The sequence below is a fragment of the Atheta coriaria genome, unplaced genomic scaffold (genome assembly GCF_025399875.1).
Source record: "Atheta coriaria isolate IRGN ID8LTWV9N9 unplaced genomic scaffold, Caltech_Dcor_3.1 hic_scaffold_9_pilon, whole genome shotgun sequence".
Classification (NCBI taxonomy): domain Eukaryota; kingdom Metazoa; phylum Arthropoda; class Insecta; order Coleoptera; family Staphylinidae; genus Dalotia; species Dalotia coriaria.
This window is the reverse complement of record NW_027045451.1, coordinates 9,173,287-9,196,928: the sequence shown is the minus strand read 5'-3', so window position 1 is coordinate 9,196,928 and position 23,642 is coordinate 9,173,287. Positions and strand designations below refer to the sequence as shown.

The following is a 23,642-nucleotide window of genomic DNA, read 5'->3' as shown; positions in this document are numbered from 1 at the left end:
TTTGTATTACAACACATTTGTTTATAATTAGTAGTGTCGCTCGTAGCCGTATAAATTCTATAGGCGTGTGCGACAATACCTATGACAATTCTGTGAATTTGTATTACAACACATTTGCTTATAATTAGTAGTGTCACTCATGACCATATAATTTCAATAAGCGTATGCGACAATACCTATAACAATTCTGTGTTTATGTATTATTATATATTTGCATAGAATTAGTACTGTCGCTCGTGGCCATTTAATTTCAATAGGCGCATGCGACAATACCTATAACAATTCTGAGATTTTGTACTATATATTTGAAAAGAATTAGTATTGTCGCTTGTGGCCATGCAGTTCCTATATGTTCACGTGACAATACTTTACATTACCCAAATTGTTGTAAGATATCCAATATATTTTCATTGTTTTTCAGTACATAACAAAATAATTATTATCAAAAGCACTGATCTTCTTCCTCCCCCAACACACAATCAGCGTCTCCTAGATTATTCATATAACAAACTTGTCTTAATTAAAATAAAACTAAATGCTAACTCACGCGGGTATGTTATATACATAAAACGCTTAGTCCTGGTCAGGATTAGGACTTGTCGGCGAATAGTTCGGGCTCGATGGTGAATATCGCGGCGGCTGCGGTGAGTACGTAGGGCTAGCCGGCGAAAACGTGGGACTCATCGGAGTGTACGTCGGCGACGTGGGCGAGTACTTAGTGCTTTGCGGAGAGTACTGCGGTGACGTAGGTGAATAACCCGGACTAGTGGGGGAATAGTTCGGCGAGGACGGCGAATACCGTGAACTAGCCGCCGGGGTATGCTGCGGTGAGGATGGAGAATAATTCGGAGAGGTGGGGGAATACTGCGGGCTTCCACCGGCAAAGCTCGGGGAAGTCGGAGAATAACCCGGAGATGTTGGCGAATAATTCGGCGATGAAGGTGAGAAACTAGGTGAAGTAGGGGAGTAATTCGGAGAGGATGGCGAATAACTCGGTGAAGTGGGCGAATAACTCGGGGATGCAGGTGTATATCTAGGAGATGGCGAATAGTTATGTGAATTCGGAGAGTAACTTGGAGAAGTGGGGGAATAACTCAACGAAGTTGGAGAATAACCCGGTGAGGCAGCAGGTGAATAATTCGGAGATGTTGGGGAATAACCAGGGGAAGTAGGGGAATACCCCGGGGATGTAGGAGAATACCCTGGCGAAGTTGGTGAATAACTCGGAGATGTAGGTGAGTAACTAGGACTGGATGGAGAATAACCAGGACTAGTTGGAGAATAATTAGGAGACGTGGGTGAATAACTAGGAGAAGCCGGTGAATACCCAGGGGAGGTGGGGGAATAGTTAGGGGAAGTTGGTGAATAGCTCGGGAAGTCGGAGAATACCCGGGCGATGTTGGCGAGTAACTAGGACTCGTTGGGCTGTAATTCGGTGAGGAGGGAGAATACCCAGGACTGCTTGGTGAGTAACTAGGTGAAACCGGTGTAATCGACGGTGAATGTGGTTGATACGAGGGTGATGCAGGGCTGTACGATGGGGAAGCTCCGCGAGGGGACGCCATCATCGGTGACATAGCGGGGATTGCGGTGTGGGTGACCAGGGTACCCAGGAGACATTCCAGAAGCATCCGAAGCAGCTGATGGTGAGAAAGCAGGGCCACCTGGTGTCATACCACTGCCCAAGTAATCTAAACACAAAATAAATTTAATAAAACACATTAAATTTTATTATTTTTATGATAAACTTACTTTGCGGTGACCAAACACTTCCACCAGCTGCAAATGGCGTTGCGCCTTGATTCCAAGGTGTCATTGTAGTACCCGGACTCATGCTAGGTGTCGCTGCAGACCCGAAGAACATACCGCTTGACATCAAATCACCGGCAGCTGTTTGCGGTATAGCAATACCCATCTTACACTTCTCAGCATCCAGGAGTAAATCAAAACAACCAGTGCCCATGCGCGGTAGCTGACCCATGATAATATTCTCAGATACACCACGCATTGGATCCACCTCCGCATGCGCAGCGGCATCCATAAGCACATCGACGGTTTCCTCAAAAGAACACCTCATAAGCGCGCCGGTATCCTGCCTGTTGATACCGTGACGTGTAATTGCCATAAGATGACCTTTGGCCGTCATAACATCACACAACAACGCCAGATGGCGGTAGTTTACGTACAGACCGTAGAACTGCAGCACGGCGTTCATTTCCTTCTCCACGGATTTTCGCACGGCTTCAATGCCCAACACAGCGAAAATCTCACAGATATCGTTGGAATACGTACGGACTGGATCAACATCACGTTCGGAAAGGACTTTCATCATGCTGGTACCGTCCGTTTCCAACAACCATTCAGCCAGCGCTTTAAATTCACCTGTTTCGGTGATAACAATACGTTTCTTAGCATCGGTTTGTGGTAGATGCATGTACACTTTACTAATGGCTTCAATACCCTGCAGTGTCATATCCGAAAGCATGTTGGATTCAATACAACGCAGGAACATATCATCCTCCATTTTGTCTATCTCCTCATCAGCGCCCTCTCCAAACTTACTATCATCTGAATTCATGATGCGTATGCGCAGCACCAACTTCTCAGCGTTATCATCGTTGAAGATACAGTTGAGATCATCGCCGAAACCAAGATTAATCTTCTCGGCGATTTGTTCCATGGTCAATTTCTTATCAGTCATGCGTTTGCGATCCAATTCAATACGCAGCAACCACGGGGAGATCCTCGTCGGGTCAAAATCAGGCATTTCATAATAAACATTAACAAACTCTTGATCCTCTGGAATCACCGTATTCTGTGGATCTGGATCATAGTAAATCGCTGTGTTAGCTGTCACTTTGCGTAGCGTTGTGTGTTCCAACCTACAAAGGACATTCTTCGCTTTTTCCGCATCACGCGCAGCTGCACCAGTCAAAAACACCGTGAGTGACGGCGCCTTGGGTTTCTTCGAAATATTAATAATTTCCTTCAAACGCGGCACACCAAGTGTTACGTTCTTTGAAGACACACCAGCAAAATGAAAGGTGTTGAGTGTCATCTGGGTTGCAGGCTCACCAAGCGACTGCGCAGCCAGGGCCCCCACCATTTCCCCGGGATTAGCCTGTGCTTGCTGGAAACGAGTTTCTATTTCACCAATCAACCATTCGAACGCCTCGGTGCTCAACCTGTACTCCTCTGAGACGTATTTCGTGCAGAGCGTGGAGCGCACAAGGCACTGAAACAACAACGTCGCGTTCTCATTGGCTTGCACCGACAGCCTATCCGAGCCAGCGACGATCACACAGCGAACCAGCAACTCCCTCACGCCTTGAATCACGCGCAACGGCGACAAATCAGTTGGCGCACGTTTATTAATATGGAAAATCTTCTGCACGTTCCAAATCATGCGCTGGAGATTACATGGTAGTACCACCTTGGATTCCCCGCTGGGGAAAATCTGCCGGAGAGCTTCACGATCTTTCTGCAGCTGCTCCCACTCCAACTCCAACTCGGATATTACATCACCGGAACCCATCATAACCTTAATAACATCTTCATTGAATACGCGTCGTAAGTATTTTTCATTACCCGGTTCAAATCTGTACTTTTTCTCGAAAGCTTTATTACTTAGTTTCACTGTGGGTAGAGATTGGAATTCTACCATCTCTCCACATAGCCCATCCTCACCATAACGCAATTGAATCAGCTGCCCGACAGAGTTACGCACGGTGCCATCATAGTTGACCATGACAGACTCCATAGCCTTGATGAGACGACGCTGGATGTAACCAGTCTCAGCGGTCTTGACAGCGGTATCAATGAGACCTTCACGACCACCCATAGCGTGGAAATAAAACTCCGAAGGTGTCAACCCGGCGAGATATGAATTCTCAACGAAACCACGCGATTCAGGACCGTAATCATCTTTGATGAAATGTGGTAATGTACGTTTACGAAACCCGAAGGGAATTCGCTTTCCTTCAACGTTCTGTTGTCCTACACAGGCAATAACCTGTGATATATTAATATTGGATCCTTTTGATCCTGACACCACCATAGCCTTTAGGTTATTATATTCTGTGAGTGATTTCTTTGCAGAACCACCGGTTTTATCACGAGCGTCATTCAGGATACGATTTACTTGATTTTCAAATGTTTGTCGTAAAGTGTTACCTGGTGTGGGTTCCAGTTCCATGTTGTGTGCCTTTTGGATGACTTCTATTACATCCTCCTTAGCTTTATGAATAGCCTTCTGGATCTCGATGTACGTCTGCGGATCGGCAATGGTGTCACCAATACCAATGCTATGACCCTCCAAGAGCAACCAATTGTTGACTACGGTTTGAATATTGCCGTAGAACCGCCCGCACACCTCATGCCCCAACTCCAGCATACAAATATGCAGCAGGGATCCTGCGGATGTACCTAGGGTTTTCTTACAGAGGATGCCCATGACAAGTTCGCCGTGCTCGACCATTACGCGTGTGTCTCCCGGTGAGATCCACTTGTAGGGACCTTCGTCTTCATCGTCGGGGTGTGTGGAATGTGTACGGATGAGGTTTACATTACCAGGGATGATTAAAGAGAAGATCTGCTTGCCTGTCCATAGAGCTGTTGGTTTCAGGATGGCTGGACGTGGCATTTTACCGTCCCAGATTGGTAGGAACATGAGGATGTTCATCATTTGTTCTTTGGTGATGAATACGTCACGTTTGGTCATTTTTCTGATGGCTGTGAGGGTATCTTGGACGATACCCATGACAGGTTGATTGGCCTGGGGTGTAATAATCTACAAGACACAAAAATAAGTTATAAAAAGTAAAATTACTATTGAAAAACATGAAAAATGCTTAAAAATTCTCTTTTTTAACTAAAATATTGACATTTTCTTGATAAAAAATGTCCTATGTTCTTCCAAATACCCTGGAAAATAACTCTACAAAATTTCATGATGATACATTGGGTAGTTTTCCTTTGAAAGCGTCACAAACACACAAATAACCTCAAATTTTCAATGTTCATACCTGTCTGGGTGTAATATGTAGATTTTCCACCTCTGCACGCGTCTCCATGCTCTGTGGCACATGCAGATTCATCTCATCCCCGTCGAAATCCGCATTGTACGGCGATGTACAACTGAGATTCATGCGAAACGTAGACCAAGGCAGCACCTTCACCCTGTGCCCCATCATACTCATCTTGTGCAGGGTGGGCTGGCGGTTGAAAATGACCAAATCGCCATCACGAATGTGCCGCTCCACTTTATACCCGCACTGCAAGTGCAAATCCGAGGGTTTCGGATGGAAACGCAGATCAATACGCTCGCCATTATCACGGACGATGTATTTCGCTCCGGGGTATTGTGAATTACCTCTTTGAACCAACTCCAACATTCTTTTAATAAAAACAAATAAAATTTTAATTGTTTGGGAAATTTGTATGTAAAATCACTTACTTGTCAAAATTAAACGGTGTAACTATTTCGGGAAAGGTCAAATTTTGCGCAATTGACCTCGGAACACCAACTTGATCAATCCGTAGATTGGGATCTGGTGTGATGACAGTACGCGCGGAGAAATCCACACGTTTGCCCATAAGATTACCACGAATCCGACCTTCCTTGCCCTTGAGACGCGCCTTGAGCGCTTTCAAAGGTTTACCAGACTTCTGCATCGCCCGCGGCATACCTGGCATGTCATTATCAACCAGTGTCGCAACGTGAAACTGCAACATCTTGATATTCTCGCTGATTACATGCGCTGCAGCACCGGCAGCCTCATTACGCTGCAACTCATTGTTGGATTTGATGATATCAGCGAGTTTATGCGTCAAATCATCCTGATTCTTCGCGGAACCATACATAACAACAGCAGGACGCACCGGAAGTGGTGGCACAGGTAAAACTGTGACAATCATCCAATCAGGACGCGCGAATTTCGGATCCATGCCCAAAATGAAGCATTCCTCATCGATGATGTGTTTTAGAATTTCATACACACGCTCCGCAGAAAACGCGATTTTTTTCTCTTGGGAATCTTCATTCACGTGTTTCCATTCGGCTGTGAGATCTAAGCCAGAACGGCGGATATTTGGCTGATAACGACCGCAACCGCCATGTCCGGGTTTCTTCCCAGCCTGGTTTAGGTCTTCGCCTTCTTTACCTACGTCCATTTCATCACCACCCTCGCAAATGTTTTTGCCTTTGCATAAATCATAAACAAATGCCAAACGTTTTCGTGGTTGGCCTTTGGTTTTAATGACAACCTCTTTAATTTTAGGATTATTTGGGCTTACAAGTAGTTTGCTGCAGTAGAAGCAGACGCATCGCAGGATTTTAATCGTTTTCGTGACGAATCCGACGTGAAACACCGGTTTTGATAAATCGATGTGACCAAAGTGTCCGGGGCATTCAGTCATGTTGCCTGCGCAAGTGAGGCATCTGGAGTTTCTATCAATAACACCCTGTCGCGGGTCCATCAGCCCGCCCAACTTGGGCCGGCCGGCCTCCATGGTCTCCGGGAAGCGGAGGCCGCCCTCGGTGACCGACATACGCCGCTGAAATCGAAGGCAACGCATTTAGAATTCGGTGTGTTGCAATTATGTGCAATTGCGCGTGCGCTTGTGTTTGTAAACACAGCATTGTATGGCGCGATTTTATTTTGTTGATTACGAGCGGAATTTTAATCGCGGCGTTATAAATTATATACCGGTAGATAGAGGAGATGGTAAGGAATGCGATACTCACAATATCATCTGGACTGAGGATGCCGAACTGCACTCTTTTGACGGTCCGAAGCGGAGCCTTGCTGTCGAGCGTCGCCATCTTGGAGGCGCACACACGAAAGCTGCGCGCATCGTGCGGTACGGGCCGCACGAGACCATTCCCAACGCCATCTGCGTCATCACTGCCGCTTTGTGTAACGGAAAGCGCGCGGCGCGTCGCACCCGAAAACACACGAATCAACAAATCGTGTATTGTCGTTTATTACTAAAACCGCAAAATAATTTCACATTTTAAAGAAAATCATAGTATTTGCAACAATTTCACTTATAAATATGAATAAATACCTTCATAATAATTAAAAATTAACTTTTACAAAGCAATTTTTATATGAAAAGAGAAATAAAATTATTTGAAGTTAAAAAATAGCACCAACATAAAAGTAACTAAAAGTCACTAGAAAACAAATTGTTGGCAATACTGGAAACAACAAAAACCATTGAAATTTTAATAAATTTTAATTTAGCACTTTAAATATGCATAAAATATGTCCCATTCGTACACTTCAAGCGCTTAAAACACTTCTGTCTAAACTCACAATCAACAAAAGCATGACGCTTCACTTTATTAGAAACCTGTACTTTTTTCGGCACAGGAATCGACGGATTAAACGCCATCTCAGACATGTCAAACATGGAATAAAGTTCTTCAGGCGTACTATAAACCAATAAAATTAATACCACAAACACAAAATATAAACAAAACATTACCATTTTCCATATATAGGTAATAAACTACCTTCCCCTGTCGCAGGCACGCCTTTCGCAATATTCACCGCATATTTACCAACAATCGGATGATAATGCCTGGATAACAACGATAATTCATACAACGCTGTACTGGAAGCATTACAATACTCTGGATCATCTAATTCTGCGTTGAATTTGCCATCACCACACTCATTATCAACATCCAGTAAAACATCCGCTGCTTTACACAATTGTAAAATATTCTTCACAACTCCCAGACTGCCAACAGCGCCACCATGCAGCGATTGTAAACTTAACATAACCAAACGCTTTGCAAAACCAATAATCCTCTTATTGGTGATTTTCTTCCTGCGTTGTATTATACCAATCATAATCGTACGCAGTAAAACAGCGAAATCTTTCTCATTACGCCCCGCATGTATATCCAACATCCCAGCGTACAAATTCACATAAAATCTAGTCGGGTCCAGATTCAATGCTTCGCCCTGTCCGCTCAAAATGGCGAACACAGTCTGTATGCAATGCAACTTCTCTTTGTATCCCAGCCAGTCTTCAGCGAGGAGCTTATCCAAGACGTTAACAATATCCACGTAGAATTCTAGGTTAATACAATGTGCAAACTTTGCTAAACCTTCTAAAGTAACACTCAGAACTTTCGTGTTTGTGGAACTCTTTAAAATACGGAAATAAATACCAAACAAGAATTTGGTTATTTCAGTGAGGTTTTTCAACTTTGTCTGCTTGTTTTCCTCCGCTTTGGTTTCTAATAACTCGTGTTCTAAAGCCTGTAAACGCTTCTTGCGTTTTTTCTCCTTTTTTGATAGTTTTGCAAGAATATTAGCTTTGTGCGCGTTTAATTTCTTACCTTTGATCTCAATCTCTTTGTCCTGATCGAGATTCACGTCTTTTATACGCAGAGAGAGGAGGATTTCCAACATTTCCGGATTTACGTTGTGTGAATGCGACTTTAGATAGTGATTAATCACTCTAATAATCTTAAATTAAGAAAATTAAGTTTTTTTTATGTGAAAATTAATAATTTTTTACCTTTAAAGTAATTTCTTCCTTTTTATCCTCTTTGAAAACTGTTTTCAACGCCGTGGCGACCAAAATCCGCACATTACGATTCACATTATTTAAGAATGGAACAATTGCTTGTACTAAATTAGGCGCAAAGTTAAAATACGGATGTGTGATTAATAAATCGCACATTGCATGCACGGCGACTTCCCCAACGTTTTTCTCGCCTTGTGTGCGCACTCGATTATCACCGCGTTTTTTATATAAAACCCCAGCAAACTTTTCTAGTTTCTGCAGATACTTCTTATAATATTGCAGCAGAGAAGTTTCGTATTTCTGGAGTTTCAATGTGTCTTTTTTGAGTTTAACTCCGTCGGTTTCCTGCGCTTTGATTTGATACGAAGGTAATAAGTCTTTGAAAACCTCTAGGAGTGCAACAATTCCTAGTTTTCTGATTGTTATGTACACTTCAGGTGTTTCATCATCGAGTAGTTTGATTAGTGTGCGGAAATTTGTTATTTTTTCTTCGGGGTTTTCTAATAATCCGGAGCTTAATGTTCCGATGTGGAGTTTTTTCTTTTGAAGGATTTCAGCGCGTTGGAGAAGAAGTTGTGCTGGTGTGATTGGTTGTGAGACGTCTACATCGGTATTTTCTGCAGGGGAATCTTCTTCGTCGGATGATACATCATCATCACCTTTAAATTATTAAATAAAAGATATTTTTGGTTAAAATTTGATAAATAAGCATTTTTTACCGTTTTCGAAGTTTTTTGAATATTTTCTTCATTTTCTTCTACTCCTGCATCTTCTTCTTCTTCTTCACTGTTATCTTCATGTTCTACTTCTCTTTTAACTATGCCTTGTTTAGTTTTAATTGGTAAAAGTGCTTTGACTTTGATTTTTGGTTGCTCATCAATTTCATTCTCATAATTGTTTTCCAAAGTGTCATCATCTTTCTGAATCTTTTTCTTTTTACCTTTACCACTATTAATTTATAATAATTAATAAAAATATAGTTATATAATGTTGTAATTACTATTAACTTACCCAGGAACCCTGACATTATTGAACATTGAATATTGTTTGTTGTTTATTGCTGATTTCAAGAATTGCAGATCATCTTCATCAACCATATCCAACATATCTTCACCATTGTCAATTTCTGGTTGTTTTTGAATAACTGGCGTTGATGTTTTATTAGATTTATCTTTAGTTTTTGTGGTTTTTGGAAGTCTCTTGGGTTTCTTGGCATTTGCATTTGTTTTAGCTGATTTTTTCGCAACCTTTTTAAATCGCTGTTTGTTAGCCAATTTACTTTTCTATAAGAATTTTAAACAAATTTTATTAACATTTAGATATTTATTAATAAATTAAAACTTACTGCAACCATTTTAAAGTATTATTTTATAGAAAATTCACAAAACAGACAAGTAACCTCGAACCAACACGTTTTTACTTGTTTGAGTTTTTACAGGGGGCGCTGTGGTCGTTCCTGCGGGCCGTAGATGTATGAAAGTTTGCATACTTCTTGTTTTGGTTTATTCCTCATTCTCACAAACTTCAATCGAAATTTCCAGTTATATCTTACAAAACAATCAGCACACATCTTTGTAGTTATCACCATGCCGAGTTTAATAAACGACGCAACAGAAAACGGAGAAACACCTACAAATGGTGAAGCACACTCCGAGAACCGTGAGAATTACTTATTAAATTCCACACCGCCCAACTCAGCTGATGTCACCAACGGTACCAACGCGCATGTGCAGCAGGAACCGCAGCAAGTGCGCGAAACAACGCAAACCGATCACATCAACAAGAAACTTTTAACTTCGTTTCTCACGCATATAAACAGCACCAACTTTGCAAACGAGCAAGTAAATCAACAAAACGACGACGAATTTGAATAACCATCCTAATATACTTATTATACTAGTTAATTTAATGTATCTTTTGAATTAGTGGTTATAATAAAAACATTTGCCGCCAAAACAAATAATAAACAATTTAAAAGCATAATTATGGATTCAGATGGGGAATTAGATATTGTAGAGTTAGCTGAACGTACAGCACTTCAAGAAGATGCAGAAAATGACGCAGGAGATGAAGAAAACGATGAAAATCAAGAAGTTCAACGCGAGGTTAACGAAGATGACGTTGAGGAAGTTGAAGCTGATGGCAATGAAGATGATAATGCAGCAAGAAGAGTTATAAAACCGAAGAGAGTCGTGCGTAATCCTCAACCAAAACTAAACGCAGATACTTTGCGAGGACCTAGAGGTTTGACAGCATTACCAACACTTTTTGCAAAACAAAAATTCAAAGGGAAAGGACATGAAGAAGCTGATTTGAATGTTATGCTAAAACCTATGAGTATTGGTGTCACAGGCTGTATCCCAAGATGAGATTTGATCAATGCATTGAGAAAATTGAGAGTTTGGGCAATAAAAAGCCTGTTATGGTAAGTTTTTCAACAAATTTAAACACCAATCAATGTTTTTATGATTTTTCTATTCTAGACTTACATAAAACGAATCCGAATGGGTTTATTAGATGAAGAACCAGCGGAACCTCGTGTGGCTGCTGTTAGTGACGATGAAAATGAAACCACAGCTACACCCCAACAACAACAACACATTGAAAGTGTTGAAGCTCGCTTTGATAGTTTTGCACAGGTGCAAAAAGAACCAGAGCTCACCGAGGAACAGAAGCAGATTATTCGTGAGAATAAAGAACGCGCGATGAAGTTGCGCGCGGAGCGTCTGCGGCGTATTCAGGAACAAGCTGAGGCTAAACTTGGAGTGTCCAGTGTTTTACCATCGCAACAAGATGAGGAATCTGTTAGTATCAGTGTAATAGAACAAGAAATTCATGATAAAACAACTCAAATAATAGATAATCAAGTTGATGGAGGTAATGTTGATGTTTGTGATGATAATAATGATGAATTATTATCAAAAGTTGGTGGTGATGATACAGAAGAAGTTGGTCTTGATGAAATGTTGCATAACCTGCAAAATAATGAAATGATTAATACAGAAACACAGAAAACCGTTGCAGAAGAAGTTACAAGTGAAATGGATGTTGAAATTGCTGAAAATACAGAAGAAATGAATATTGATGACATGTTAAATGATTTAAATGATAAACCATGATTAAATGCGCTTATAACCTCAATTTAAAAGATATTCTTAACTTTTTGTATCATTTTGAGTTAAAAATTACTAAAAATCTTGCAAAATAAACTTGATTTTACAGAAAAACTCATTTTAACTGATGTTCTACAACTTTTCCTAATATTTTAGGTTAGAATTACTCAAAATATTAAAAAATAAACTTGTTTTCGCACAATAACTGTCAAAAACCGCCATTTTCTAAATAATTTCAAGTCACATTCTAAAAACATCCATAAAATCCAGTTATTACTAAACAATTATCTAAACTTGTAAATTAAGGTCACACAAGTATAAAATGCATCAATACAAATTAAAACATAAAAAATTATCACCTGTCTGTGTTTTATACTAAACATCATTATCGCGTTGATAAATATAACCGTTGATAACGACAACGCGCTAAAAGCGTGTTTATTAAACAATGAAACACGTTGAAAACACTAAATGCGTCATCATCCACGTATCACAGCGCAAAAAAAAGCAATAAATATCAAATGGCATGTAAAACACACCACGAAAACAAAACTAACAGGAATTTGTGACAAATTCACATTTTTTCTAAATATTTTAATAATAGTATTCTTTAATATTATAAATATCTGTTTATATTATATGTACGGATCACACATCTTCACCTAGATTCATATTTCGTCAATTGTGAAACAAAACCAGCGATTGTTCCAACATATCAACATCTTTAAATAGAGAGTGTGTGTGTGTGTGTGTAAACAAGCGCGATGATAAAACACATTCCAGATCACACGAAATGAAACCACGCTATGTAATCCAAAGCATATCATTGCCGCGGCCTGCCTAAACATTTCTATATACAACTATGAATTTCATACTTGCAAACATTCCCCGGTTTTATCATTATGTACAGATACACCAAACAACTTACAACACATGGAACATAATAAAGTCGTCGTCGTCGAACGCTGGTGAATTTAATATTTTTGGTAAACGCTATCGCGGGCGTGTGTGATGCTGCTACTTCTAAACCACGTTGGGTATCTCGGGTAGGAGTGAGGCGAAGAACGTCGTGAAAAAGGTCCAGAGGATCATTAGGCGTGTGGGTTGGAGGACATCTTGCGCATCGTTGCCAGCCGCGGCTGGCGCAGGCTGTGCATCAGCAGCGCCACCTCCGCCAGCTGCTGCAGCTACCGGATCACCTGCGACGATATTGTTGTTGTTTATGTTCACGTTGCGGAAGAATCCGATCTGGTAGAGATACAGGGAGAAGGCGAGTGCTACCACTACCACACAGCGCACAGGGCTGGAGTAGAAATAGACGATGCTGATGAATATCATCGTGCGGCTGAGCATGTAGAAGACATCCAGCCAGTCGCGGTTTAGTTCGGGGTTGTCTCGCGGGAGGTTGGCGGCGGCTGGTGGGGCGGGTGGCTGGGGTTGTGCTACTGGGGCTTCACCGGGGACATCTTGTGGTTGATTTGTGTAATTTTGTCTGCTAAAAGATGAAAAGCACATGTAAAATGTTAGAAATTGCAAGTTTTTAGGTTAGAATCATGTAGTTTTGCTATAAGTAACTAAATTTTGCTTATTTACAGACTAAATTTCAAAAATTTTACCAAAATTTCGAATTATAACTCTGCTGATGTCATCTGTTCTAACCTAACCTACAAAATACACTAAAATGTGCAAGTTATGCATAAAAACAATAAAACTAGTAACAAAACTAGGGGAATTCGTTCTTTTTAAAGTTGTGGTACTACTAAAATTACCAAAATACATTACTATTTAGTGTTTTTTTCAATTTTTAACCCAAATAACCATTAAAACCTATAAAACCTCACTTAACCTCAAAACCATGGCAATTTTATCATTTTACACCAAATAAACACGAATTTCAAAGCCAATAACCTCATTTACAACCCAAAATAACCTAAAACCCTAAAAATTAATTTTCCTCTCTACCAACACCAATTTCACAAATAAATAACACAGAATCGAAAGTTGTTACTCGGTTCCGTTACTCAACCGGCAGAGAAATGCGAAATGCACCGCGTCGGAAAGTGAAAGTCTTGCGTCTTGCGTCTTGCATCTATTGCAATCCGGCAATAATCATCTCGTCCGGTTCACTTCCTCTTTGCGCTCGCGCAAATTACGATTACACAGCGGAAATCAATCACAGAAACAACAAAAATCTACTCACAAATTCATATTCATGTACTGATACTGCGTGTAGTACGCCTGCATGAAAGCCTGCTGCATCATCATCATCTGCATCATCTGCGGATCCATATTCGGCGCTGGCTGGACATTCGGCTGCACATTATTGAACTGCATATTATCATACCACTGCATATTGGGCACTCGATGATCCGCCACCGTGGGTCTTGCATTGTTGACGAGATTCTCCACGGCGGGTTGTTCAGCTGGAGTTGTCGCAGGCGTAATTCTGGTTGTTTTCGGGCTGAATTTTGGTGTACAGACCAAATGAACTGTATGTGTGTCTTGTCCTTCATACTGCCTCAAGATATCTTTGAGAACCACACCGTCATTCAATAATTTACCCGAATAGATTAATTTCTGCTCGTTTTTCGGCTAAAAATTGGAATTTTATTAGTGGATTGTGCGTTTTTTCGTTGTTTTTGTTGATTTACTTACTGGTTTGCTTGGGTAGACCTCAGATAAGTGTTGTTTCAACATATTGATTGTCCAAGTCAATTCACACTGTACAGTCTGATCCTCAATCTGCTGATTGGGGGCCTTGACGATAAGCGTGACTGGCAATTCCATTTTCGGATAAAATTTCTTCTTCCTGCGACTTCCGCAACGAATTTTTAATAATGGCGACACACACCACACACAGAATCGTAAACAAAACCCGCTGACAAACACAAACAAACGTCGTGTGTGGATTCAGATTCAGAACCAGCGCGCCTTGATATGAAATCGCGTTTTAATCCACGAATTAATGCGCACTGGTCACACTGCGTTGTACTGCACTGATTTTCCTGCTGCTTCAATCACACAATCACCTCGAACAATCATGTAGACGTCACGACGGTTCGGAACGCAAACGGAAATGTTTCAAGTGCACGCTGGAATTTTCGCTCGGAACTGATCAACGCCGCGACGGCTCGTGCATTATTTATCAACAATTGGCAGGCCCGCGATTGCAATCATCATCGACGAGCCAGTTTGCGAGCTGCTCCCGCACGACACGGCTGCCTGGACGAATGTATTTGGCGCTGCGTGATTGGTCCACGCGCGTTGGCAACCTGTCATGTGACAAACATTATAAAGCCTATTTCACACACCCGTCATTTATCATCAAATAAAACCAACAAATAACAATAATTTTAATGCATTATACAATAAATAAACCTGTATATTTGTATTTTTATTATATTGTCTTGCATTTTAAAGCAAAACACTTGCAAAATAATCATTTTTGACGCCTAGTAACAAACAAAACAATCAAAGTCTGAATGTGGCTTTATATTCACGACAATCGCATGAAGTAATGACTATTTTTAGTTGCGTAATACCGTAAATTAGGTACAATCGACAATTAAACATGTAATCCATGTTTATCATTTAAATTCTCATTAAATTACTTGTATTCCAACCAGAAATTACGGTTAAATTCGATAATAATAAGAAATTTACATAATAACCACACAAACCTGAGTGGATGACCACCAGATGGCGCTGCAGGATTCAAAATTGAAATATTGCGTGACCCAAAATAATTACACGCTGGAAAATTGTAATAGCGTGTTTATTGGGTAATTTACACAGGAAAATAACACACGAACTGAATGAGATCGTAATGTTTTTATTAAATTTTATTTTTCACTTTCTAATAAAAAAGTAAACTATTATAAAAAGACATCTTATTGATATACATATTTGACTCATTATTGAGGCGATCTCCGCTGCTTGCACAATCATTTGATACGGTTTTATAGGTTAGCTTTTTGTTTCGCACAATTTGAGTCATTGATATTGTCGTTTTCGTTTCGAATTCAAATTCGTCATCAATCAAGAACCAGATTATTGTCAAAGCACATCATCTACACGTTATCATCTAGTGTTATATTTTATATTGGTAACAAATTCAACTGCGGGTAAGTAAGTAAGTAAAGTTTGAAACTTTTATACGGGGTGAACTTGAAAAGTTTAACATTGGAAAAATTGTAAGTACAGAAGTTTCGATTGTTGTTAAAGTTGTCTAACTTTAAGTTAAATACATTTTTAACATGATAAGTTATTTATTTGATTATGTTGGGTTTTTGGTAAGTATTACGTTTGATAGAGAATCACAGAATGCCGCATCACTCAAATGTATGATTTTTGAGGTTAGTTTCAGTGGCGATCGATTGGCGCGCCGTCAATTAGTTGGGCATCGCGCTGAATAGGCAACTATTTTATCAGATGCTCGCCGGAATCGTTCGATGATGACAATTCGCAGCCGCCGCCGCCGCCGCCGTCCACGCCTGCACATCTCATCTCATGCAAATGTTGAATTGTGTATTCCGGCTGCGCGTCATCGCGCATAATTAACCCATGCACGGCGGGTGCGTTTAATCAGCGGCGTAATTAACAATGCCGCAACTTCTGACAGTTCAGATTGCAGCCAATGCATCTACATGTTACATTTCAACAGTACAATAGTTTCACATTAGCCATAACGTAAGATATGTACACTTTGATTAGATAATCATAACATAACATAGGCAACCAAATCAACGCCGTCTGTTATTTTTGCTGTCATATTTTTATCAAATCAAGTTTTATCTCTGAGTTTTCTTGGTGGTCATGTTGTTATGTCAGCCTGTGTCACCCTTAACGTGTTATTACAGCTGCGCATCGAAATGTGTGTTTATTTATTTAGTAGAACGCCATCAATATCAATTTGAGTGGTGTAGTCGTATATTTCATCTTCTTGTTGTGAGTGAGTGAGTCACAAATCAAAAAATAACACAGAAATTGTTGCGAAGGGCCGAACGGAAGCGAATTGTTAATTAACGTGCGCTCGCAAATGATCGATGCGCAGCCATTTATATCATTGACAGACGCATTCGTGGCCATTAATTATCATGCACGCACGATTGCCATAATTGCTACGCGTACATGAGAAACAGGCGAAAATACAAGCTGAAATATTGGACAGTGGTACACAAAAGTGTCATAATTCATTGGTAAACTGACACAAAACTGGTTAATTCTAATATTTTACGAGTTTTAAAAAAGACTGGGTTTATTTTTGATTCATTTTGGAGTAAATTTAACTGAAAACTGAAAAATTTTAAGTTTTTTCATGGTTTTGAGACATAAAAAGTGGTAATTTAAACACGGTCGTGACTAAAGTACTTTAGTCACTAGTTTTAGACACGTGTTACTTTTTTTGACTTGAATTTTGATTTTTTAAAGATTTTAGGCATAAATACTTTAAAAATGCAATAAAAAATGAATCAATGATATATTCCGAGTCCATTTTATTAAAAAATAGAGTTGAAATTGAATTTGAGACATAAAAAGTGGTAATTTAAACACGGTCGTGACTAAAGTACTTAAGACACGAGTTTTAGTCACGGTTTTTTCTTCTTGCATTAAATTTTGATTTTTTAAAGATTTTAGGCAGAAATACTTTAAAAATACTTATAAAAATGAATGAATGATATATTCCGAGTCCAATTTATTAAAAAATAGAGTTGAATGTTTATTTTTGACAGCTTTTCACTGATCGATTGCCCATTTTTCATTTTTATGCTCACATTTTTATTGTCCGCTTTAATATCTTGATATTTTTATATTCGGAAATCGTTTTGTTTAATAACAATGCATTATTGGTAGGCGTCCGTGGGCGTAATGCATATAAGTATACATACAAAGTGTCCCAAGCATTTTAAAAAACTAATTTTACTTCTAAAAACCCCAAAACTAAATTTACTTCTAAAAGAAGCAAAATTTTATGTTTAAATTAAGCGAATGAAGTGAAAAAGTGAAACACTCTGTATATGAATGCATAGAATCCCTTTTTCATACGTTTGCGTCGTGTTCATTATCCGGGCTTAATGCGTACCCGCCCATTGACGTCATTCTTGGTGCTTTTAATGCCCAACCTTCGCTCGTATTGTTCACATATATATTTCACGACATTTTAAAAGTATGCGCGATATTAAGATATGAAAAACAAAAAAACATAACCAAACTTTTAGCTAGGCAACTTTAATGGCACATAAATAATACTCGCATCCAAAAACGGATTAATTTTAGTTCTGACGCGGCATTTGTGGTGTTATCATCAATTTGTACTAGCATATTCACATATTAAGTTGGTATTGTTCACGTGTCGTTATGATAGAAATGGACAGTTTGTTTTCATCATACAAATTCATTCTCACAACTTTACTACTACATTTCTATTGTTTTCGAGCATAAAACTCCAAGCAAAAACAAAAAATATTCTTCTCTTGATATTTCATCGTTCCAACTAGATGTAAACAAAATAAAACTTTTCAAATCACAAAATATCACGTAGATTTATAGGTTATGTGTGTTTAAAAAATAGAATTCAATAAATACGCTTTGATTTTGTTCATTTTGTTTGGAAGAACTCACGATGGCTGATATTGTGTCACTGCGTGGAGCGCCATCTGCCCGCCGCTAGTCTCTACTAAAAGATAACCTAACCTATACACTAGACTAGGACACGCGTTGTGGTAATACGTAGAAAACAAGTTGATTATCTCTGCTAAAGCTGTGCAAGGTTTCCACTGGCGCGCAAAACTCGCGTTTCTTATAAGATACCTTAGAAATACGTTCGTTAAACACACGTCTTCGTCTTAAAATCGTCACGAATGCGAAGAGAGGTCGAAAGATGTACAGTACACGTTAGCTATGTCATTTTGTTAGCACCTAAAATTGACTACTTGGAAAACGATTACATGTCTAGTTCATTATCATTAATAAATTTCATCGCAACACATCTTATTGTCTTGATTAAGTAAAATCTTCTCATTGAAATGTATTTGTTAGAATTTCGTTTTTTTTTATTTCTTGCGAATTTTTATTGTCTTCGACTTTGCATTTGCATTATTGTCGTAAATATTTCTATTGAGCACTTAAATAAATTTGATTTGATATCGAATTATCTTCATTCGCTTTGGTCTCAAGTTAATATTCAATGCTAAATTTAATTTAGTGGCGATGAATCCGTAAAACATCTTCTACTCTTCGATTTGATATACGAGTAATAGGATTGTACATTCCGAAGGTACTCTTTGTCTAGTTTTATTTGTTTCCTATTTAATTATTTATCGCGAAGGTTGCGGTTTGAGACTACGAGTATTTTTATGTCCACAAACGACCAGCGTTTGTGTTTTTTCTAATATATTCTAATCGGGATCTAAGCGCAGTAAATGTTAAGTTTTACGTGATTATTCCTCGTGTAAATCTTTGCGTATTAGTTGAAAAAGATAAATGTAAAAAGCTTTTTCGTTACTTACACATTTTTGACAGCGTTTCTAGCCGCTCTAGTGCCTATGAGCTATGCAATAGCTTCGATAAAAATTACGTTAGGAAATTTCCCGCGACTGTATGCAACTTTATTGTCATTTAACCTGCCATCTATCCACGTCGCTCCAAACTAGTTTCATTTTCAGCATGAAACGTAGTTTTCTAACCTATTTTTGCAGTTTTCTGTTTTTTGTGTGGTTATACTAAAACGATAGCTATACCGTTGTCGTTGGTGACGCGTTTCTCCAAACTGCAGAATTTTTGCTCGGATAGCTTCCTGATCGACTGGATAGCATGCGACGCCGGCAGGTCATACGTCCATCACCTCACCGCCGTGATCGCCTGCAGGTCCTGCCCCTTGGTTTCAGGCACGCAGCAGATAACAAACGCCAGACCACATATTGAGATAGCAGCGTACAACCAGAACGCCCCGTAGAGTCCCAGCAACTCCTGGAAGTCGATGAAGGTTTTCACGCCGACAAACGCGCAGAGATAACTGAACGCAGTCGCTAGGGCCGTACCCAAACCACGGTGTTCCAGCGAAAATAATTCACTAACCAACAGCCAGGATATTGGGCTGATGCCTAGAGAGAAGGCTACTGTGAAGACCAACACACATAACAATGGGATCCAGTCTAGTTGCGGCTGCGCATTTGGATTGGCGTCTTCATAGTAAGCAAATGAACCGAACGAGGCCAAAGCGAGGATCATTAGCACACTGGATGCGACCAACAACGGAAGACGTCCGGCTTTATCCACCAGCAGACCGGATAATAAAGAAGATAAGAGTTGGACTAGGGCTACGGCCACAGCAGCACTATGCGGGTTGGTCCCGCCGAAGGTCTCGCTGAATACGCTCACCACGTAAAAATTAAACGCATTCGCCCCGGAGAATCTTTGGAAGAACATCAATCCGCAAGCAATCATCGCTGGGTTCCTCAATGTACGGTATAAGACCCTTGGGTCCACGGGTACGGCACGTGCCAGCACGTGTGCATGTAAAGCCCCTAATTCCATTCTTAGATCCGCATTTCCTCCACGTAACCATCTCAGGGCTTCCTCTGCTTCCCTGTCACGTCCCCGAAGGACCAACCACCCGGGGCTTTCTGGGACCTTCCACATAGCGACGCACATTGCCGTGGGTGCTAGGGATATCAATCCGGCGAGTTGTCTCCAGTCAAGGAAAGCACCCGCGGCGAAGGCTATCAACATTCCTGCATGACCAGCGACTTTGGTCAAAGCGGATAGACCTCCTCGGATATTGGGAGCTGCGATTTCACTCACGTAGACTTGTGAGGCCAATTGCACCACAGCTACGAGGAAGCCGCTCATGAAGGCCGAGAAGCAAATCACTTGCACGTTGAATGCAAACACGGTGATTAACCAACACACTGATAGAGGTATACCAGCTAGGATCAAGGTACGTCTACGGCCCCAACGCATAGCTGCACCTCCTAAGGGAGCTCCGAAAAGTGCTCCGAGGAGTGAAAGACTTGCTAACCAGGATGCTGCTTGACCATTTAATGGAAAAGCTTCCGCGTCACGTTGTTGAAGGGAAGCGATTGCTGGTGAGCTGTAACCTTTTCCTAGACCAGCAGCAAAAGGACCCAAGGACACGGCGAGGGCTGCCATTACTTGACCAAAGTATTCCGGTCGGCGGGTTACAAGGAGACGGCCGCCAGGTCCAGGTACCTGAGAATATCCAGGTGGTTGATGTTGGTGAGGTAGGCAACCAAATATACATGCTTACCGTGTGGGTGTAGAATTCACGCGCCATTACTACATTTTCATCCACACGTTTTGTTTTAATATTTATTTTCGGCACAGCAAAACACAAACACACAGACCGGAAGTGGCGGAAGTATCATGTGTGCAATATCACGCGCCTGCAACGCCAGAGGACCACCGTCATATTATTTATTTATTCATATTAGATTTTTTTGATTTTTGGTTGTTTATTGTCACCGTTTGTTTAAATAATTGATTGGGATTGGGATGTGGACGGGCACTGCGTGGTGTTCGCGCGTGTGTGTCCTCGGCGGGCGCGGCGCGCGTGCTCTCCGCGACGACGGCACGACGTGCACTGTCCATGGTGGTGGTGGCGGCGGCGGCGGCAGCGGCGCAGCGGCCGACGCGCAGCCCGCCGTCGTGACACAGTGCCGCTGGGAAGAGAGCGCGATGCGGGGCGGCCGGTATCGACCCACATCATGTGATGCGGAGACTATGCTTTTGCGGGGGGCGGCGGCGGCGGCAGCTTCCTTTCGGTGTGAGTCGCGCGCCCGCCTGCGGTCCGGACCGTGCCAACAAATTCATTATTGTGTTGCTTCTCTTTCTGCAGTCACGTTCCGAGCATGTGAACGTGGCGCGTGCCGCATTTCATCTTAAACTATTTTTTAACTCACTCCGGCCTTTGTTTTCCGGTTTTCCGGTTTCATCTACGCTACATCTACGATACTTTCTTTAAAATTAAAACAAAACTTTCACATTTTAAACCATTTTGTGATGTTATCAACATGACTTCCGGTTTTCCGGTTTTAGTATAAAACAAAAACATTTTGATAGCGTCTCAAAAATACTTTCTTTAAATTAAAACAAATCTTTCACATTTTAAACCATTTTTTGTTATCAACATGACTTCCGGTTTTCCGGTTTTGCAGTTTTATATAAAATAACACATAAAAATGTATTTCATGTACATTTTCTTAAACTATATTTTTAATGACGCCGACATGACTTTTCCGGTTTTCCTGTTTTAGCATAAAACAAAAACACTTTGATAGCGTCTCAAAAAGTGCAGTAGTCACGTTCGCGCCATTATTTCCTGAAAAATTTACTGAAGCAAACTCGACGCGAGCCGAGATGGATCAGAAAACAGCATCGCGTACAAAGTAGAAAGTTTTTCCGGACGAAATAAAACTACACGCCGAAAACGCACGCATGCAGAACGACGAACGGCTTCCCGGCGCGCATTTCAATCACTTAAAAACTTTCCGGTTTACAATGCCCCGGACGACGACGAGCTGCGAACAGCAACTTTTTTCGGCTGCGAACAATTGCACACAACCGGAAAACTCTTGCTCGATTTTCAGCTCGGCTCGCACGTGCAATAATACTGCCAATCGAAGCGACACACTCGTTATCAGATAGCACGCGTGCTGCGACAGGACGAAAATTGCAAGGGAAAATATATTAAATACTGAGTCTTACGGAATCAGCAGCGAGTGAAGGACGTCAGACGCAGGAGCGGGACGAGAATACGCGAAAGCACGCGAAGGGAAACTGGAAATAACTCTGTCAAGTCGTTTAATATACGCGGGGAACGTGCGACATGCCGGCGATATTTGGCCCCTTTGATACAGGACCGTATTAAATTTGAAAATTTAAACAAAAATAACAATTGTAGCCATAATAAGCAATACATATAAGCAAAACACTGTATGCAACCCAATATACATGTTTTACTATATGCGTGTATACGTAGATTTGAGTTGCATACATTTTTGGCGCATGAAACGTCGCATTCATTGATTAGTTTCGTTTTATATTTTCGGCTCGCGTCCAGGCGGGACGTAATGGCGTAATGGGACGTAATATTTTACGACCGTTGCCTCATTTCCCCCCACCCCTCGCCCGCTTGATCCTCTTTTGTCATTGAATTCCACGGAAAAAGCAGGCTGCAACAGATGTTGGCCGCCAAAGATAATAACGGCTTACCTTGCCGGCCCCCGAGAAAGAATCATTAACATAAAATTGATATTTTGCGCCCCAAAGAAAAAAAACGGAAAAAATGAGAGCAAAGGGTTGTAGGTTGTAATATTCATTAAAAGTCGCATTATGTTTGCTAATTAAGTTGATTAAATGTTTGCGCTGCGTGCGGTGGCGGTGGTGGAATAGTTGTTAGTACATTTGTTAATTACGAAACTTTGCCGCCAACTGGCGCGGCGTCGCATTGCGCACGCTAATTGATTTCATGGATCAATTTTAATTGGACTAATCGGGGCTAATTTTACATTTCTCTTTGCGGATCTACGTCAGGAGTAGAAGTACTACGGTGCTTTGAATAAAAAATTAATTTTGACTTTTTTGGGCTTAAAAATGATAAAAACGTTTAAATTTTTGTTTTTTTTAATAATGAAGTTGCTTCCGTACGCGTCTGTAGTCACAGAAGAAGTAACAATGAAGTAGAATGGCGGGAAGTTTAAAATGGCTGAAAGTATAGTCTATGGAAGTATAGTGTACAGTCTCCATAGTGTAGTCAATTGGATTTGATGTTGACGTAGCTGTCGGTAATACAGTGTGATAATACAGTGTGATGGTACTATAGTACTTAGGTTTGAGCTTCATTGCTGGAATGCTAGATGGCGTTAAAGTAGTCAAATAGCCAGATGCAGAGGTATTATTGGCTAAACAATTTCTTTATTTTATTTAAAAAATAATTTTTTTATTAAATAAAAAGTAGCCTAT

The 23,642-nt window shown here is 40.6% G+C and overlaps 5 protein-coding genes across 6 annotated transcripts; 1 reads left to right on the top strand and 4 right to left on the bottom strand.

Annotated features, from left to right (window-relative positions):
• Positions 1-382: 382 nt before the first annotated feature.
• LOC135798224 (DNA-directed RNA polymerase II subunit RPB1-like) lies at positions 383-6,896 on the bottom strand. Its single transcript, XM_065310993.1, is given in 8 exon segments — positions 383-1,376; positions 1,379-1,585; positions 1,588-1,605; positions 1,608-1,691; positions 1,753-4,789; positions 5,025-5,394; positions 5,456-6,555; positions 6,746-6,896. Coding segments are annotated over 8 exon segments (5,697 nt in total). The 5' UTR covers positions 6,824-6,896; the 3' UTR covers positions 383-573.
• Positions 6,897-7,220: 324 nt separating this feature from the next.
• On the bottom strand, positions 7,221-10,383 carry Noc3 (Nucleolar complex protein 3). Its single transcript, XM_065313117.1, has 6 exons — positions 9,893-10,383; positions 9,559-9,830; positions 9,292-9,495; positions 8,539-9,211; positions 7,492-8,486; positions 7,221-7,438 (listed from the first exon to the last, which is right to left on the bottom strand). The coding sequence occupies exons 1-6, from the start codon at positions 9,899-9,901 to the stop codon at positions 7,252-7,254; spliced, it is 2,340 nt and encodes a 779-aa protein (XP_065169189.1). The 5' UTR covers positions 9,902-10,383; the 3' UTR covers positions 7,221-7,251.
• Positions 10,384-10,532: 149 nt separating this feature from the next.
• LOC135799880 (TIMELESS-interacting protein) lies at positions 10,533-11,774 on the top strand. The gene is given in 3 exon segments (XM_065313104.1): positions 10,533-10,869; positions 10,872-10,972; positions 11,031-11,774. Coding segments are annotated over 3 exon segments (1,074 nt in total). The 3' UTR covers positions 11,667-11,774.
• A 465-nt stretch (positions 11,775-12,239) lies between these two features.
• On the bottom strand, positions 12,240-14,898 carry Herp (Homocysteine-induced endoplasmic reticulum protein). 2 transcript variants are annotated; one of them, XM_065313115.1, is made up of 3 exons: positions 14,316-14,898; positions 13,861-14,252; positions 12,240-13,152 (listed from the first exon to the last, which is right to left on the bottom strand). In XM_065313115.1, the coding sequence occupies exons 1-3, from the start codon at positions 14,445-14,447 to the stop codon at positions 12,684-12,686; spliced, it is 993 nt and encodes a 330-aa protein (XP_065169187.1). In that variant the 5' UTR covers positions 14,448-14,898; the 3' UTR covers positions 12,240-12,683. The 2 variants fall into 2 exon arrangements, with proteins under 2 accessions (XP_065169187.1, XP_065169186.1); XM_065313114.1 differs by having other exon boundaries at positions 12,240-13,155; positions 14,316-14,896.
• Positions 14,899-15,476: 578 nt separating this feature from the next.
• On the bottom strand, positions 15,477-21,245 carry LOC135799010 (facilitated trehalose transporter Tret1-like). The gene is made up of 2 exons (XM_065312019.1): positions 20,929-21,245; positions 15,477-20,870 (listed from the first exon to the last, which is right to left on the bottom strand). Exons 1-2 carry the CDS (start codon positions 20,953-20,955, stop codon positions 19,500-19,502), a joined length of 1,398 nt encoding a protein of 465 aa, XP_065168091.1. The 5' UTR covers positions 20,956-21,245; the 3' UTR covers positions 15,477-19,499.
• Between the last annotated feature and the right edge of the window lie 2,397 nt (positions 21,246-23,642).